Consider the following 18691-nt stretch of genomic DNA (forward strand, 5'->3'; position numbering starts at 1 on the left):
AAAAGCTGTAATATTTCAGTGATTACAGCTTCTTTAACAGAAATTTAACACATGACCTTCCACTGTTTGCATATATTATTAATTTTGGCAGATACGAGTAAGTTTTTGGTCATTACTGTCTTTGTAGTACTGTATATCTTCGCCTGTAAGTCGATCTCGGCTATAAGTCGAGTCCCTAATTTCAAGCCCTGAAAACGTATTTTTTTATTGACCCGTTTATAAGTCGACCCATGAAAAACTACTTATAAATATTGAAATATTTCTTATTTTCAGCACATGAGAACAATAATATTTGAACAAAAGAAAATTATTTTACAAACTTCGGTTTTCATGTTTTGTACATCGCAATATAATCAAGACTATTCCAATCAAACTATCATTATTACATAGCATCAAAACGAAATATTTCCTTAGTAGAGAGTGAAAGCTGTTTGACTGTTACTGTATAGTACTGTACAGATGGTTTTGTGCACAGACAACAACTTTATTTATAAACACTGACAACAGATCACTACGATAAAACTGAAAGTATCACGTTTTGCCGCCATATTAATACATGTAAGGAGGATAACTCTGGAAAGTACACTGGTTTTTGTACCAAATGATGTGTGTCCCTATTGCTCTAGATAGTGAACTGCAGAGATCAGTCTATTTTAAGGGAAAGCTCAGTAATATTCATGAAGTTAATCACCGCCAAAACATTGTTTGAACAACCATTAATGCCAGTGACCAGATTTCAAAATAAACTCAGGCAACAGGTAGTTAGTATTGTTTACATTTTTACTATTAGTGATGACTGTTAATTTAACTAAGTGGACTGTTGTCTTGGCATGTGAGTGAGATCGTACGCCTTTTCGCATAACCAAAACCGTTCTAATGTCCAAAAAAAAAGGTTATAAAAAATAAATGTGTCAAATTAACATATTTGAGTATAAATACATGGCATACTTCAACAATAAAACTTGTAAAATAATCCCCAAAACAATAATATTTTTTGGTGAAATTTTTTTACCCTCTTATAAGTCGACCCCCCAAGTTATAAAATAATTTTTGGGTGAAAAAAATTCGACTTATGGGCGAAGATATACGGTAGCTCAATATTAATTTTAAAACAAATATGAACCTCGGAAATTGGGACAACAGTTTTATAAACATATTTTAGCTCTTTCCTAGCGTGCATTTTTACTGTTACAGGCAGGCGTGGGACTTGGCTTTAGATTTGTGTCTGCGACAGATCCCGGATGTGAACGATGATGATAATGCAACTTTCGAACACAGTCCTTTCTTCGCAGAACAGCTGACAGCTTTCGAGGTGTGGCTTGGTTACGGCTTTGAAGACCGCAGACCTCCAGAACAGTTGCCTATTGTTCTACAGGTGAAAAAAATAACCTTTATATTACCCACATGGTTGAGAATAAATGGTCATGTAATAAACATATAAATTATGTAAATTTAACTGCTTTATAATAAGAGGGAGAAGAATGCATGTCGGATAACATTCGGGTGTTTGATACTTACTTAAACTTTTGAATTGAAGTGGAGAGGACCATATAAAATGTGTGTTTGGTATTAAATTCACAGTTGTTATCCCAAATGGATTAAATTGTCTTATTTACAGATGCGTAGCCAGGTGTGCATATCATTGAAAATTGGCTGCCAAAAAATAAATCATAAAATAAGTAATTTCCAAAGTAGTCCTAGTTACAGCAATGGTTATTGATATAGTTGGGTTTTTTTTAGATTGACATCTCTTAGGTTTGACAAATTTTGTCGAAACACTCTTCAAATGTTTTTGGGTTTTTTTGTATTTTACAAGTGATGTACTGGTGATTATGAAATTACTTAAATTATGGTTATTTGAATGAAAAAAGATATTGGGTAAAAATTATACATTATAATCACTGACTGACCCATTGACTGTTTTTTTTATTTACAGGTGTTGTTAAGTCAAGTACACAGACTCCGAGCTCTAGATCTTCTTGGGAAGTTCCTCGACCTTGGTCCTTGGGCCGTCAGTCTGGTAAGCTTATGATAAAGTTTGGGATACACGTTTCACAGTGTTCATGCATATCATGAAAATGGTGGATTTATTACGATTGTAGGTGTGTTTGTGTTATACATGAGTAAAATATGTTAAAATACTAAAACAGGGTTCTTTCACTTTGTGATCAACTAAATGCCATTACTTTTAAAGGCATTTACCCTGATGTTTTTGTTCCAGGATTTTTCTGTGATCATTAACAGAATTTAATAATATTACAATGTTTTGATCTTCTTGTGTTTTTGTAAATATGGAAATTTAAATTAACCAGTTTTCATTGTTAATGACTTTCCATGACTCAGCTCAAAACTCGATATTCTTAAGTTACTTGATTATGGGTGAGATTGATTAGATTATAGTTATTTATCACAAATAAATGTGAAAATACAATTATTGTGATTGTTGCTTTCTTTATTCTTTTAAGGCCTTGTCTGTTGGGATTTTCCCCTATGTCTTGAAACTGCTACAAAGCTCAGCTCGGGAACTTCGACCTTTGCTTGTGTTTATTTGGGCCAAAATCCTAGCTGTTGATAGTGTAAGTGAAGTTATTGTTTTTATTTGAGTTTTGTATTTTTATCATATAAGATAAATACTGCGTAGGCAATAGAAATATATTTCATATATGAGAATAAACACTGAAGGTGAAAACAGAAACTCTCAGCTATGCTCAGTTTTTATTGTAGATGTCCGTAGCTTTATTACTTTAATGATTTGGTGAAATAACTGTTGAGGAAGATTTTTCACAGGTCACAGAATTATAAAATAGATATCGTGTTGCATATTAAGTTGTATATGAAAATTACAGCGTATATGTGATGAATTGAACAAAGCCATTAGCCGTGTATTCGAAACTGAGTTTGTGAACAGCTGAGAACGCGTTTTCATCGTACCACCAGGTGAGATAGTGTGGGATCTGAGGACAGGAACACGTTCACAAACACATTCTCAACCTCTTCAAATATTTAGGAATACATTCCCTGTACCAGAACAGAGTTTCGAATATATTGGTTGAATTTCATGGGAACAGTTGGAAAGTTTCTAAACAAATGTCTCATTAATTATGCACTCTTTATATGTTGTTTTGTTGGTTATAATATATTGATAATTGAGAACAGCCCTTAAATAGTTACAAATATTGTCAATATACTTATTATAACTGTGGATCCCACTGTCTGAAGTATTGGGTTCATTCTAGAATGAATTATAAACTATACGTTTGTGATTGATTTGAATTCATATTTTAAAACACATAACTAGTTTTAGTTATCGTGAATGTACTTATTGTACCTGTAAAACCCACAGCCTAAAGTTGAATAACCAACTTTCTTTATATTTATATTTATGTTTATTTATACTGACATGTATTCATTTTCATGCCTTGTTTTTTGCAGTCATGCCAGGCTGATCTTGTAAAAGACAATGGTCACAAGTATTTTCTATCTGTCCTGTCTGATCCGTATATGCCCGTAAGTTATTTGTTTTTGTATTTTAAAGTTTGTTTTAATTAATGACACCACTAGAGCACATAAACCTGCTACATTTTCACATTAGCAACATGTTTCCCACATACAGAATAGCACATACCACAGCCTTTGATATGCGGTTTGCGAGGCACTGGTTGAAACGAGAAATATAAAACCAATCGGAGAATGGGTCCACCAAGGGGATTCTGTTCTCTGACTCAAGCATTTCGGACAAACCCTTGTATTGAAGGAGCTAGATTCCAGCCCCTGTTATAAGTATTTCGGACAAACCCTTGTATTGAAGGAGCTAGATTCCAGCCCCTGTTATAAGCATTTCGGACAAACCCTTGTATTGAAGGAGCTAGATTCCAGCCCCTGTTATAAGCATTTCGGACAAACCCTTGTATTGAAGGAGCTAGATTCCAGCCCCTGTTATAAGCATTTCGGACAAACCCTTGTATTGAAGGAGCTAGATTCCAGCCCCTGTTATAAGTATTTCGGACAAACCCTTGTATTGAGGAAGCTAGATTCCAGCCCCTGTTATAAGTATTTTGGTATGTAATTGAAATATAGCTATGTAGAAATAACTTTCTTCATTTTGAGTGGGTGGGATGTGGCTCAGTGGTAAAGCACTAACTTAATGCGTGATCGATCCAGGATCCATTGGGCCATTTTTCGATCCAACCAATACTCCACAACTGTTGTAACAAAGTCTGTGGTATGTACTATTCTGTCTATGGGATGATGCATATAAAAGATTCTTTGCTGCTATCAGAAAGAGTAGCTTATTCTTTCTTCTTCCGTTTTTTTAGCTAATACTAATTTTTTTCGGTGTTTAATGTTTGTAAAATGGCTATGGTAATGAATGTCACATAGTATATTTTTAAAGTGACCATTGATCCTGCTTTTAACACAACCATCAATATTTTTCCATTGAGTTACTTTCTGTCATTTATTATTGTGATTAAATGTGTATTGTCTGTATGCAGTTAGTATTTTTGGTCATTTGCTTATCAATACTTTTTTATAAATGTTTTGTTATTCGCAGGCTGAGCATCGTACAATGGCAGCTTTTGTCCTCTCCATGATTGTCAATGATTACAGACAAGGGCAGGTAACTAGTATTCACACTTTATTTTATGTACTGTACAATGGTTGCTTTTGGACACAATGCACTTGGCAGGGTCATTCAAGAAAAGTTTGTTTTGTTTAACAACACATCAATTAATTAATCATCGTCTATTGGATGTCAAACATTTGGTAATTCTGACTCGTTGTCATCAGAGAAAACCCGCTACATTTTTTTCTAATGCAGCAAGGGATCTTTTATATGCACTTTCTCACAGACAGGAAAACACATACCATGGCCTTTGTCCAGTTGTGGTGCACTGGTTGGAATGAGAGAAAAAATCCAATCAGCTGAATGGATCCACCGAGGTTGTTTGATCCTGCGACGCAAGCACCTCAAGCGAGCACTCAATCAACTGAGCTAGATCCTGCCCCGGGTCGGTCAAGAGTGTAGAACTTGGTCTTTACATTTGTTAAAACGGAGATGTTTATTGACACCTGTTGATATGAAATGATTAATACAGAAAACTGTATTGCAGGGCAATGTTTGTATGAAGTGATTGTTTTGTATTATTCAGGAAACTCTATTACAGGGTAGTGTTTGTATGAAGTGATTGTTTTGTATTATTCAGGAAACTATTACAGGGCAGTGTTTGTATTAAAGGGGTACTGGAGCGTACAGGGCTTCATATAAAATGGATTAATAGCCTTACAAAGTATAAGGGAAAATTATATATAAATTAAAAAAATATATATTTATATTTAAAAACGAGCTCAACCGTGTACGAAAGTAAAAAACGGAACTCTTCTTTTTGTAACACTACAACAGTCATGCGTGACGTCACAGGTGAAACAGCCATGTGGGGAAAACACGTAATGGCCGCATAATGGAAGCTCTTATCATCGATTAAGTTAATTGTTATTACATCTTTGTTCGCGAGAAATCGCGTTTCTATGAATGGAAAATGGTCCTTTGTGCAGCTGTCAACTGTAGTAATGACTCAAGAAGGGTCAAAGGCATTGGGTATTACTCGATACAGGCGAGAGAGAAAACGTACCAAAGTATATATGGGTACATAATCTTCGGCGAAAGAACTATGTTGTCACAAAACACTCTGTTCTGTTCAATAAAAACAAAACAATAAATGAATGTTGTCTTGTTCATATATTTATTATACCAAATTGAACATCAAAGTGTGCACTTATGACAAATAGTTGCGTAGTAACGTGTGACAACTTCACCAACATAAAAATGCTACACTGAGAAAATCCTGACGATCTCGCCACAGCCTGAAAAAGTGAAATAATAAGAAATGTAAACTTAAAAAATGTTACATTACATGATGAAACAAACCATAAATGTGTACTTTACGTGTATTTATTATAATAAACTGTAAACTTAAACAAGAAAAAACAAAATCGACACGGGGCGAGATCGCCAGACTCCGTTGGAAAATCCTGGCGATCTCGCCCCGGCTTGCAAGTGAAATCGTCAGAAATGTAAACTACCAATGTATTACATTTTACAACAAGAAAATCAAAACATGACTACTGCACATGTATTTACTTAATGAAGTCAACATAAAACAGCTTGTAACTTGAATATTGTTGAGTTATAATGTACTGGCGACTTCGCTAAACAGACATGCAACACGGAAGTAAATATGGCGATCTCGCCACAGCGTGTCCCAACACAAAACTAGTAGTATAAGTGGTATAACCCTGTAGTTTTGGCACAAAAACATGCTGATAATGACAGTAGATATATACTATAATATATGTCTTCTAGCAAGTCTAATATGTATGATAACTTCGCCTAACCATGAAAATAAGTCCTGGCGAAGTCGCCCCGGGCGAGATCGACACGGGGCGAGATCGCCAGGCTCCGATGTTACAAGGTCAATATAGATGTTTCACAATAAATTAGTATATAAAAATGTATGTAAAGCACATATTTAGTCTTTAAGTAATAAAAGATTACATAAATCGACCACATTTTAATAATTTTCAAGGAAATGTACCAAAATTTGAATTTAAAACAAAAATGGGGCTAATTCAGTAATTGCTGTTTGGTTTGACCTAAGAAGAAAGGTAAAAGCGTTTTAAAAATAACATTTTTTTTTTACTATTTTTGTGTGCAAATTTACAAACCAATCGGTTCAGAAATAAATAACTTGTAGTAAATTGTATAGTATGAAAAAGGGCGTTCCCTGTGGTACGGACCATAGTAAGCTACATACCTATTTGGTACTGGTTCTATGTAGTCATCGCGTCGTATGTCGGCTCTGGCTACGAGGGCTGTCCTGAGCACTTCTGGATACAAACATATAATCGGGAAATCATAATGTTCTAGAATGCACTGCAAGTTGGTGGTTTGCATTTTGTCGCCGATTTGGTCTACTTCTGAACAACAGATACTTTCTTTTACCGTGTCCATTGGTCTGCAGTTGCCACACAAACACCAATCTCGGTTTCCCAATCGCGCAATATTTTCGACATTTTCTTCCAATTCATCGCCTGAAGATAATCCTATGTCGAAGTCCGACTCACTATCATGTTCGGAACGTTCGGGCTCAAACATAAACGGTTGGTAAGCCATTGATCAAAGCGCTAATGTAAACAAATCTATCAAAAAGCACATGGTTTCACATATTGTTTACTGGCTGGCTGTTCACGTGCTACGTCACAGCCAATGCACGCGGCTTTTCGCGTAATTATTTTATCCATGCGCGTAAAATAGAAACCGTGTTAATATTGTCAATTAATCCTAAACCCGTTAACATATTAAACATTTTATTGCATCATTCTTCATTTTAGGCTCCATATTTGTTTAATTTGGCATTAGAGCCAGCCTACACCTTTCCTTTAAGTGATTGTTTTGTATTATTCAGGAAACTCTATTACAGGGCAGTGTTTGTATTAAGTGATTGTTTTGTATTATTCAGGAAACTCTATTACAGGGCAGTGTTTGTATGAAGTGATTGTTTTGTATTATTCAGGAAACTCTATTACAGGGCAGTGTTTTTATGAAGTGATTGTTTTGTATTATTCAGGAAACTCTATTACAGGGCAGTGTTTGTATGAAGTGATTGTTTTGTATTATTCAGGAAACTATTACAGGGCAGTGTTTGTATGAAGTGATTGTTTTGTATTATTCAGGAAACTCTATTACAGGGCAGTGTTTGTATTAAGTGATTGTTTTGTATTATTCAGCAAACTCTATTACAGGGCAGTGTTTGTATGAAGTGATTGTTTTGTATTATTCAGGAAACTCTATTACAGGGCAGTGTTTGTATGAAGTGATTGTTTTATATTATTCAGGAAACTCTATTATAGGGCAATGTTTTTATGAAATGATTGTTTTGTATTATTCAGGAAACTGTTTTACAGGGCAGTGTTTATATGATGTAATATGTTGGTATGATGTGATAAGAAGTGATTGTTTTGTTTAATTCAGGAAACCGTATTACAGGGCAGTGTTTGTATGATGTAATATATTGGTATGATGTGATATGAAGTGATTGTTTTGTTTAATTCAGGAAGCTGCATTACAGGGCAGTCTTTGTATGATGTGATGTGTTTGTATTACGTGATATGAAGTGATTATTTTGTATTATCAGGAAGCTACGTTACAGGACAGTGTTTGTATGGTGTGATTGTTTTGTTTAATTCAGGAAGCTGCGTTACAGGGCAGTGTGATAGCTACATGCTTGGAACAGCTCAGTGACAAGAATGCTCTGTTACGCCAGTGGCTTGGACTCTGTCTCGGCAAGGTAGGTCCTCATCCTACTCTAAATGTACTCTACTCTGGCAGTGGCAACTTCCAACTTGAAAATAGCATTTAAAATGATCCAGAGCTCATATTTCCATCTTGTAAACTAAGAAGAAAAAAACTAGCCTAGCAACCTTCACCTTGTGAATTTAGAAAAAAAGTGGCGATGAAATGTTTCTTTGCACTCTGTTTTAATGATAAAAACAAAGCATACATCTTAAATGTTTCAATGAATGTGATCAGTGTAAAAATGGTGGGAAACATGAACGTAAAATAAATATGCATACTCAATAGTAGTGTCTGGGTTGTAAAATATTTGTCTTTCTGGTAGTACTAAACCAAATAACTTCCGGCTGTGTCAAAGTTCGAGGTGCACCAAACTTTTGATAGAGAAGTTAACACCACAAGTCCTGTGATGGTGGTAAATGCGAGTGTGTTGGTTGTTAAAAAAAAAGTTTAATCTGGGCAAAAATTGTATGCAATTTTATTTCATCTAGTACCACTGTATCAAGTAGCCTCGTGCTTGAAACATGTATGGGGCTCTGGTAAAAAAAAAAAAAAAAGTACTAAAATTTTATGCGAAACTAAGGGTGTTGTAAAAGCATCTGTTTATGCTGAAAATGGGACATGAAAGGTACCATTTTCTTCAGTTAATACTTTGAGGTAGTTTGTAGTACTGATATTTATAGGTCATAGTTTGGTTGATATTTTACATATAGTGTTTTTAAACACAAACGTTAACATGGTTGCCTATGGCATTTTATTTGGTATAGTACAACCTTCTACTCAAAATCTACTCAGTTTAATGAATGTTGTAGGGTAGATTCGGGTAATTGCGGACACTCTGGCTTCCGCTGTATTTGCCACATGGAAACAGAACATTACACATGGTAAGATGAGGCGAAATGCAGACATAGGTCGGCAAAATGTGGACATGGTCAATGGATACAATATTCTTTTAATCCACAGCATTTTAAACATTTATTTTGTTACAAAATATAAATAATTAAACTAGTAAATCTCTAAAATTATCTTTTATCATCTTCTGAGTAAAACAGTAATTATATGCAATTAGGTTAAAGTTATTTTCCGAACCCAAGTTTTTGTCTTTTGTGCCATTCAAAGCACATTGATCCAAATGTTGCTATTTTAAACACAATTGAAATGAAATAAAAATAAGTTAATTATTATATAAAATAAATATTTATTTAGAATAGATCATCCCAGTAGTGTACTTATTATGTTGTCTGCAATTAAACTACTGCGGTTTATGTAGTCGTTCAACTGCAGACTAGTTTATTTTTTAAATTTTATCAAACAATTATTATTGTTAATACGATTGTTTTTGGGTTTTTTAAATTATCATATTATAAAAGATCTTACAATACACAAATGTATTCTCTCATTCTGAAACATTTTACTCGTAATTTGGTAGACATATCCAGTGAAAATGTTTGAAGAAATAAATTATATCATGTGACCGATGCCATTGTGCATGTGACGCAAGATACTATTTTTGTGTATGTTGTTTGTTTTTGTTTTTAAAGTGACACCAGGATAAAAATAGAAACATGGATTTTCAAGTACTCTCTGTAGTCTCATTATCAATTTGCTGACAATAAAATGAAACGTTTAATGTACGAAAATGGAATGTAGTGGCAGTATGGTCGAGATTGTCCGCATTTTGCCGATGTCCGCAATTACCCGAATCTCCCCTATTTTCTTTTTGTCTATTCATCTTCTATCTTTAGTGTATTCTGTGCCTCAATAGTCTAGGGCCATATTGCCATAATCAGCACCATGCAAAACTACACTGAGATTAAAGCAAGCCTTTTTAAATAATCAGTTCTAAAATTGCCTTTACAAAACACTCAAAAAATGTATTACTAATTAATAAAGTATGCCTGTTATATATTTTTTTCATTCATTTATTAAACCAAGCACATTAATTACATTTATTTTTTATTTCAATTAATTTTTTTGGTCTTTAATTAAAAAAAAGTGCCCTGAAAATATCCCAAAAGTGTTTAGACTACCATGCTTTGCTTATTTCTAAGGAAAACACTAATCTTATTCTTGTAACAGTGGTCTATATTTTGGGAATGTTTATAAAGTGAACTACAATATTGAAAGTTGTGAATTTTCATTTGTTTCTTTAACATGGATTGGTGAATTGTGTTATGGGAAATGAAACTACCATTACATTAAGAACTTGTCAACTGTCTTTTCTATTTATTATTATAGACAAAAATGTTTCTATTTTTAAGGTTTGGACAAATTTTGACAATGCTCGGTGGTGTGGGGTGAGAGATAGCGCACATGAGAAACTGCACATACTGTTACTGGATTCTGTTGCTGAGGTAAGTCATGTAATATGGATGTCATATAGATAGTACTAAACCAAATAACTTCCGGCTGGGTCAAAGTTCGAGGTACACCCAATTTTTGATAGAGAAGTGAACACCACAAGTCCTGTGATTGGTGATAAATGTGAAAGTGTGTTGGTTGTAAAAACAATAGTTTCATCTGGGCAAGAAATGTATGCAATTTTATTTCATATAGTACCACTGTGTCAAGTAGCCTTGTGCTTGAAACGTATGGGGTACCTGTAAAAAAAAGTACTCAAATTTTGTGCGGAACTAGGGTAGTCATAGACGCTACCCGTTATCTCAGAAATGAGCAGCTTGACCCCCAATTTTTTCTGATTAACTTTAAGGGTGAGGAGTGGTAGTATTTATATCCGCTGCAGGTAGGAGTTTTAGCCACATATGTTACTATTGTTGTCTATGGGATTTGATTTGGTAGTATACACCCTATAGGTCATCAGCCCTTGAAATTAAGATCCATTTTATTATGACAGTTTAGTACACATAATAAGGTAAATACCTGATAGTGCTAAGATTGCTATTTTGGATCAGTTTTGCAGTGGCTTTTTATGACATTTTTGCTGATTGCTGTTGTGAATTTCAAAGGTTGATGTTTTCACATTTGTATACATACAGAGAAATGGGACACCCCAGCACATTTTAAACTGGCTGTTGTGACACTTGAAGTCATGTAGACAAACCCTCTGCCAACGCAGTGCATGTTTGTAGCATATAAATTTCACAAACAACTGTTGGTATTTGCAGTGCATATCTGTAATGAAAATAATGTGTGAGTAGAAATTTCACAACAACAGTTGAACACATGTTTGATAAATTATATTTTGACAATTTTTCAGTCTTGCTGGACAGAGACTCAGTCTGTATACTTCATTCTCTTTGACAATCAATGTATGCTATAAGTCTTGTTTGTGGATTCATCTATGCTGAAATGATTTAGACTAAAATATGAAAACAGTATGCCACAACAACATTTCCTAACCTCTGATTAATCTTTATTTTAAGGGGAGCTATCACTCTTGCTCCTCATCACTCGCTTGAGACTAGAAAAAGTAATTTTTAGCTCAATTTAGCATGTGATTTTATATGACATCGTGTCTAAATCGTTTTGGGATAGAGACACGTAAATACAATTACCTAACCTAAACTATATGACATCATTGATCAATATGGTGATGTTTTCAATGGCAGTTAATCACTCCCCTGTTTTTTTCATGATGATGTGATGTCAGTTTTTATTCACAGATGTTTTCTATTTATTTTTTTGTAATTAGGTGCGAGCCTCGGCAGTGTTTGCTCTTGGAACGTTCATCAGCAACAGCTGTGAGCGAAGTGACCACGCGACAAATATCGACCTCGGGGTTGGAATTAATCTTGTAGCTGTTGCTCAAGATGGAAGTCCACTTGTCAGAAAGGTAACATTTTACTTGTTTATAGGTTACATGCTCTAGACTTAATGTGTGTTTTTGTAAAGTTAAATAAAAAAATTAAATTGATATACAGCCCATCATCTAAGTCAGCTGACCAATTAATCACTCCCCTATATTTTGTTTTTTTATTTTGTCAACTGGTACATTATTTTAATACACACTTAATAATTCACAGTCATCAACATTTTTACAAATATACAGAATGTAAAAACAGCCATTGCAAAATCAACCTTTTTCATATTCATTTTTAGTACATATGTTTGATACAGACTTAGTCTTGTAAGAAAGAATACTGTACACTTGAGATTTTGATAATTGTGAATTATCCCTATATATTTACTCTTTACCTTACAAAGAGTTGACCGACACTTTCTGAGAGCTGGAAGATCAGTTTGATATGGAGTTACTAATTTATATATTAATTCTAGGAGTTGACGGTTGCGTTCTGCGGTCTGGTACATCAGTTTGATACTCAGTTTGCTGCTGTTGCTGCCCAGGTGTTGGAAGAAGAGAAGAGCAAGGACAAAATGACGCCCATCGTGACTGCGGAAGCCCCTGGTGGGTGGAATTTAGTCACCCAATCCATTGGTAATGCACTGGCGCACCCCCTTGTTATGTTCTGTGTTCTGCATGTTAGTGTTTGCTAGTTTTGTAGTCACAATAATTAAATATTTTACAGATGTCATAAAATGTTTGAAAAGTAATTTATTTGTCAGCCTGCTAATGAAATAATTGTGAGGCTAAATAAAATGATTGAAAGTTAATTTATTTGTCAGCCTACTAATCAAAATTATAGTATTAATTGTGAGACTAAATAAAATGCTTGAAAGATAATTTATTTGTCAGCCTACTAATAACAGTATTAGTTCTGAGGCTAAATAAAATGCTTCAAAGGTAATTTATTTGTCAGTACCGGCCTCGGTGGCGTAGTGGTTAGGCCATCGGTCTACATGCTGGTAAGTACTGGGTTCGGATCCCATTCGAGGCATGGGATTTTTAATCCAGATACCGACTCCAAACCCTGAGTGAGTGCTCCGCAAGGCTCAGTGGGTAGGTGTAAACCACTTGCACCAACCAGTGATCCATAACTGGTTCAACAAAGGCCATGGTTTGTGCTATCCTGCCTGTGGGAAGCGCAAATAAAAGATCCCTTGCTGCTAATCGGAAAGAGTAGCCCATGTAGTGGCAACAGCGGGTTTCCCCTCAAAATCTGTGTGGTCCTTAACCATATGTCTGACGCCATATAACCGTAAATAAAATGTGTTGAGTGCGTCGTTAAACAAAACATTTCTTTCTTTTATTTGTCAGCCTACTAATAAAATAGTATTAACTGTGAGGCTAAATAAAATGCTTCAGACGTAATTTATTTGTCAACCTACTAATCAAATAGTATTAACTGTGAGGCTAAATAAAATGCTTCAGACGTAATTTATTTGTCAACCTACTAATCAAATAGTATTAACTGTGAGGCTAAATAAAATGCTTTAACGGTAATCTATTTGTTAGCTTACTAATGAAATAGTATTAACTGTGAGGCTAAATAAAATACTGGAGAGGTAACGTCATATTCTTTTCATTTGTTTTCTTTTCAATTTTTCTTTTTCTCTTTTTGTATTTGATTTTGATTTTGATTTTTGTCCTGTTTTTTATTTTGTGTTGTGTAGCCAAACTAGTTGGGGCTGGTTATTTCATTATTTGTATTTGAAACTTATTATGGCATAGTAAAGAAAGTTATAGCAGAATAAACCGTATTATATGATAAGTCTGGATTGAATCAATTTTGAATACTCTTCTAATTGTGTATGTCATGGCATGGCATAATTTCCTTGTTTCGCCTCTCATTTAATGTTTTTACAGTAATAATGACCTGGGCCCCATTCCACGAAGCAACCTTAGCCCTAAGATTACCTCAGGCGCATAGTTACCCTATGTACTTAATTTGATCTTAGGGCTAAGATTACCCCAGGCGCATAGCTACACTATGCACTTAATTTGATCTTAGGGCTAAGATTACCTCAGGCGCATAGCTACCCTATGCACTTAATTTGATCTTAGGGCTAAGATTACCTCAGGCGCATAGCTACCCTATGCACTTAATTTGATCTTAGGGCTAAGATCGCTTCGTGGAACAGGGCCCTGGCCAGTGAAAGAAATCTTTTATTTAACATATACTGATAGAAAGAAATAAGGGAACACACAAATAAATAGTAAGAGACAATAATGACTGAAACCTAAACCCTCAATACACAGTGTTACAAGTGGATCGTGTTACTGGCAGTCAATTCGACACTACTGGCATTCAAACCCACATTATGGCTTCTTATAAAATATGGACATTACTACGCTAGTAGTAAATTAAATTTGGTCTACAATTCTATCTGTTCCCTTATTTCTTTCCATCAGTAGGCCTATAGGTAATTTTTTTTTACATATACTGAAGACAAGAGTAGAACTACTTGTTTTATTAATGAGAATCCTTTTAATGCTGTTACAGTAATGTAAGCTGTCCCGATTGGGATTATTGTTGAATATGCATTTGTTTTTTTTGTTTTTTTTATTTAAGTTGACACACTCAACTTGTTCATTTGTTTTATTCAGTTTTGATTACTGATATTTTTTTTTTCAGAATTAAAAGAATTTTGCAGTGTAATTTATTTACTTGGTTACTAACAATACTACAAAATGTATTTAAATTTTAACTTTAGGTTAATATGGTAATGTTTCAGTCATACATTCAAAATGAATTCCATACATTTACTTGTCTGTTTGAAATATGTATGCTATTTGTGAATAAACTTTATGTAACTGATGTAATATTACAGTAATGGTACATCTGTAAAACAATTTAAAACTGAATTTTATTTACTTAACCATTACACTTGTACACCTATAAACTTACTTCAAATTTACCTTTATTGTTATACATTACAACTGTATCAATGTAAACATATTTGAAATTAAACGTTACGGGAAACATTTACCAAGCCTGTTTATGTCTTACACACGTGTAACTACATATATTTACAATTCTTAAACACCTGTGTTTTAAAAAAACAACAGGCTTTGTAAATTCGGCCCTCTATGTTTATATCATAGTTAAAGACTTAAAAAATAAAATTAATTTATATTCTATTACTGTCATAACATACAAACCAGTCAGACTGGGCAGTCTGTGTACAGATTGAATCTGGACTTTTATTTTCATTAGATGGGTTTATTTTCTGTTTTTATTTGTATTCTGTGATAAAATGATTCACTATGTTGTCACTCCAATGCTGGCGTCTGCCATTTCAGATGGGTCACTTGCACCTCCATCAGGCATGCGTCGCAGCTCCTCACGGGGGAATTTTAAAGGCTTGGGCACATGTAAGCTTTGCACACTGTCAGCATATAGTTTCCCCGTTTCATTTAATATATTAGACTGTTCATGTTCTCATTGTTATATTATTTGCAGTCCTTCAGTTTGAAAATTTCATGCAAGTGATAAATCCAGGGTTGTAATTTACATTAAATAGAAAACATCTTGAGTAAAGAATACATATATTGACAAAAATAAGTTTTGAATAGTGCACATTGTACAACCACTGAATCAGTATAATGGAGTTTTGAACAGTGCACATTGTACAACCACTGAATCAGTATAATGGAGTTTTGAACAGTGCACATTGTACAACCACTGAATCAGTATAATGGAGTTTTGAACAGTCCACATTGTACAACCACTGAATCAGTATAATGGAGTTTTGAACAGTGCACATTGTACAACCACTGAATCAGTATAATGGAGTTTTGAACAGTGCACATTGTACAACCACTGAATCAGTATAATGGAGTTTTGAACTGCACATTGTACAACCACTGAATCAGTATAATGGAGTTTTGAACAGTGCACATAGTACAACCACTGAATCAGTATAATGGAGTTTTGAACAGTGCACATTGTACAACCACTGAATCAGTATAATGGAGTTTTGAACAGTGCACATTGTACAACCACTGAATCAGTATAATGGAGTTTTGAACTGCACATTGTACAACCACTGAATCAGTATAATGGAGTTTTGAACAGTGCACATAGTACAACCACTGAATCAGTATAATGGAGTTTTGAACAGTGCACATTGTACAACCACTGAATCAGTATAATGGAGTTTTGAACTGCACATTGTACAACCACTGAATCAGTATAATGGAGTTTTGAACAGTGCACATAGTACAACCACTGAATCAGTATAATGGAGTTTTGAACAGTGCACATTGTACAACCACTGAATCAGTATAATGGAGTTTTGAACAGTGCACATTGTACAACCACTGAATCAGTATAATGGAGTTTTGAACTGCACATTGTACAACCACTGAATCAGTATAATGGAGTTTTGAACAGTGCACATAGTACAACCACTGAATCAGTATAATGGAGTTTTGAACAGTGCACATTGTACAGCCACTGAATCAGTATAATGGAGTTTTGAATAGTGCACATTGTACAACCACTGAATCAGTATAATGGAGTTTTGAATAGTGCACATTGTACAATCATTAAATTAATTCATTTATTTATTCATTCATTTAATCTTATTCCGTGCTTTTATCCAATTAAGGTTCAAGCATGCTGTCCTGGGTACACACACCTCAGCTATCAGTTGTTAGTGGTTAGTGAGAGAGAAGAGGGTGTAGTGGTCTTACCCATTGAGACATGAAAACTTGCTTTTGGTAGGAGCCGGTATCGGGCTGCAAACCCAGTACCTACCAGCCTTATGTCTGATGGCTTAACCACGACAGCACTGAAGCCGGTATCGGGCTGCAAACCCAGTACCTACCAGCCTTATGTCTGATGGCTTAACCACGACAGCACTGAAGCTGGTATCGGGCTGCAAACCCAGTACCTACCAGCCTTATGTCTGATGGCTTAACCACGACAGCACTGAAGCCGGTATCGGGCTGCAAACCCAGTACCTACCAGCCTTATGTCTGATGGCTTAACCACGACAGCACTGAAGCCGGTATCGGGCTGCAAACCCAGTACCTACCAGCCTTATGTCTGATGGCTTAACCACGACAGCACTGAAGCCGGTATCGGGCTGCAAACCCAGTACCTACCAGCCTTATGTCTGATGGCTTAACCACGACAGCACTGAGGCTGATGATTATAATTGTAAGGCTATAATGATTTTCAAATAGTAAGGCCAGCTGGGCTTAAAGCAGCTTGTATTCAACAACCAGTGAGAGGCTTGCTGTTACAATATTTCAGGTGGATAATAAAAACAAAATATTTCTGAGATAAAATGAAGGTGTGCTTGGAGGTTCAAATGCAAATAACCACCTCATATATGAAGGACTGTATTTGTCATCCGAGTGAGCATGTGCTTTATGTAAACTGCATCCAATATTTTCAAGCACCACCAATAACTGCATATGTCAGTGGTCATATGTCAACAGCAGATTACTGCAGTAACACATTCGACGATGAAAAGGAAATGTTGCTCGGTAGTAGAATGCTTGCTTAATTATCCTAATTGTGGGGGGTCTAGCCCAGTTGGTAGAGATCTCACCAGGGGTGCTTGCATCATAGGATCGAATCACCTGAGTGGACCCATTCTCCGATTTGTTTTTTTCCTCATCCCAACCAGTGCACCAGTACTAGTATATCAAAAGCTGTGGTATGTGCTGTCCTGTCTGTGGGAAAGTGCATATAAAAAGGTCCCTTGCTACTAATGGAAAAATGTAGTGGGTTTCCTCTCTTGAGACTATATGTCAGAATTACCAAATATTTGACAACCAATGGCCGATGAGCTATAGTGGTGTCATTAAAAAAAAAAACTTTTAACCCTCATCGGGCCTATTGGATTATTTAATGATTATTATTTCCCTTTTTTATTACTAAAGTAAAACCTGTCTGAACCGGACCCTGAACAAACTGGAATCCTGTCAAAACTGGCCTAGTTTCATAGACACAAATTTTCTAAATTCTAAAACGTGAACCTCTAAACACCGGAATCTGTCTAAATCGGATAAATATTAGGCCCCTGGCGTGATCGGAATTCTGTCTAAATCGGATAAATATTAGGCCCCTGGCGTGATCGGGATTCTGTCTAAATCGGATAAATATTAGGCCCCTGGCGTGATCGGGATTCTGTCTAAATCGGATAAATATTAGGCCTCTGGCGTGATCGGAATTCTGTCTAAATCGCATAAATATTAGGCCCCTGGCGTGATCAGAATTCTGTCTAAATCGGATAAATATTAGGCCCCTGGCGTGATCGGAATTCTGTCTAAATCGGATAAATATTAGGCCCCTGGCATGATCGGAATTCTGTCTAAATCGGATAAATATTAGGCCCCTGGCGTGATCGGAATTCTGTCTAAATCGGATAAATATTAGGCCCCTGGCATGATCGGAATTCTGTCTAAATCGGATAAATATTAGGCCCCTGGCGTGATCGGAATTCTGTCTAAATCGGATAAATATTAGGCCCCTGGCATGATCGGAATTCTGTCTAAATCGGATAAATATTAGGCCTCTGGCGTGA

General features: G+C 35.3%; 1 protein-coding gene across 3 annotated transcripts in view; it reads left to right on the top strand.

The window, feature by feature from the left end:
- LOC121380055 (regulatory-associated protein of mTOR-like) overlaps positions 1-18691 on the top strand; it is a 47094-nt gene that overhangs the window by 9239 nt on the left and 19164 nt on the right. For 2 of the 3 annotated variants that reach the window (XM_041508789.1, XM_041508791.1), the window contains 10 exons: positions 1195-1375; positions 1937-2020; positions 2466-2576; positions 3433-3507; positions 4553-4618; positions 8247-8345; positions 10612-10704; positions 12003-12143; positions 12587-12746; positions 15453-15524. In XM_041508789.1, coding sequence (XP_041364723.1) covers positions 1195-1375; positions 1937-2020; positions 2466-2576; positions 3433-3507; positions 4553-4618; positions 8247-8345; positions 10612-10704; positions 12003-12143; positions 12587-12746; positions 15453-15524 — 1082 coding nt within the window. The remainder of the gene's footprint in view (positions 1-1194; positions 1376-1936; positions 2021-2465; positions 2577-3432; positions 3508-4552; positions 4619-8246; positions 8346-10611; positions 10705-12002; positions 12144-12586; positions 12747-15452; positions 15525-18691) is intronic. The other variant, XM_041508790.1, reaches the window with a different exon arrangement.

Source organism: Gigantopelta aegis, chromosome 8 (genome assembly GCF_016097555.1).
Source record: "Gigantopelta aegis isolate Gae_Host chromosome 8, Gae_host_genome, whole genome shotgun sequence".
Taxonomy (NCBI): Eukaryota; Metazoa; Mollusca; class Gastropoda; order Neomphalida; family Peltospiridae; genus Gigantopelta; species Gigantopelta aegis.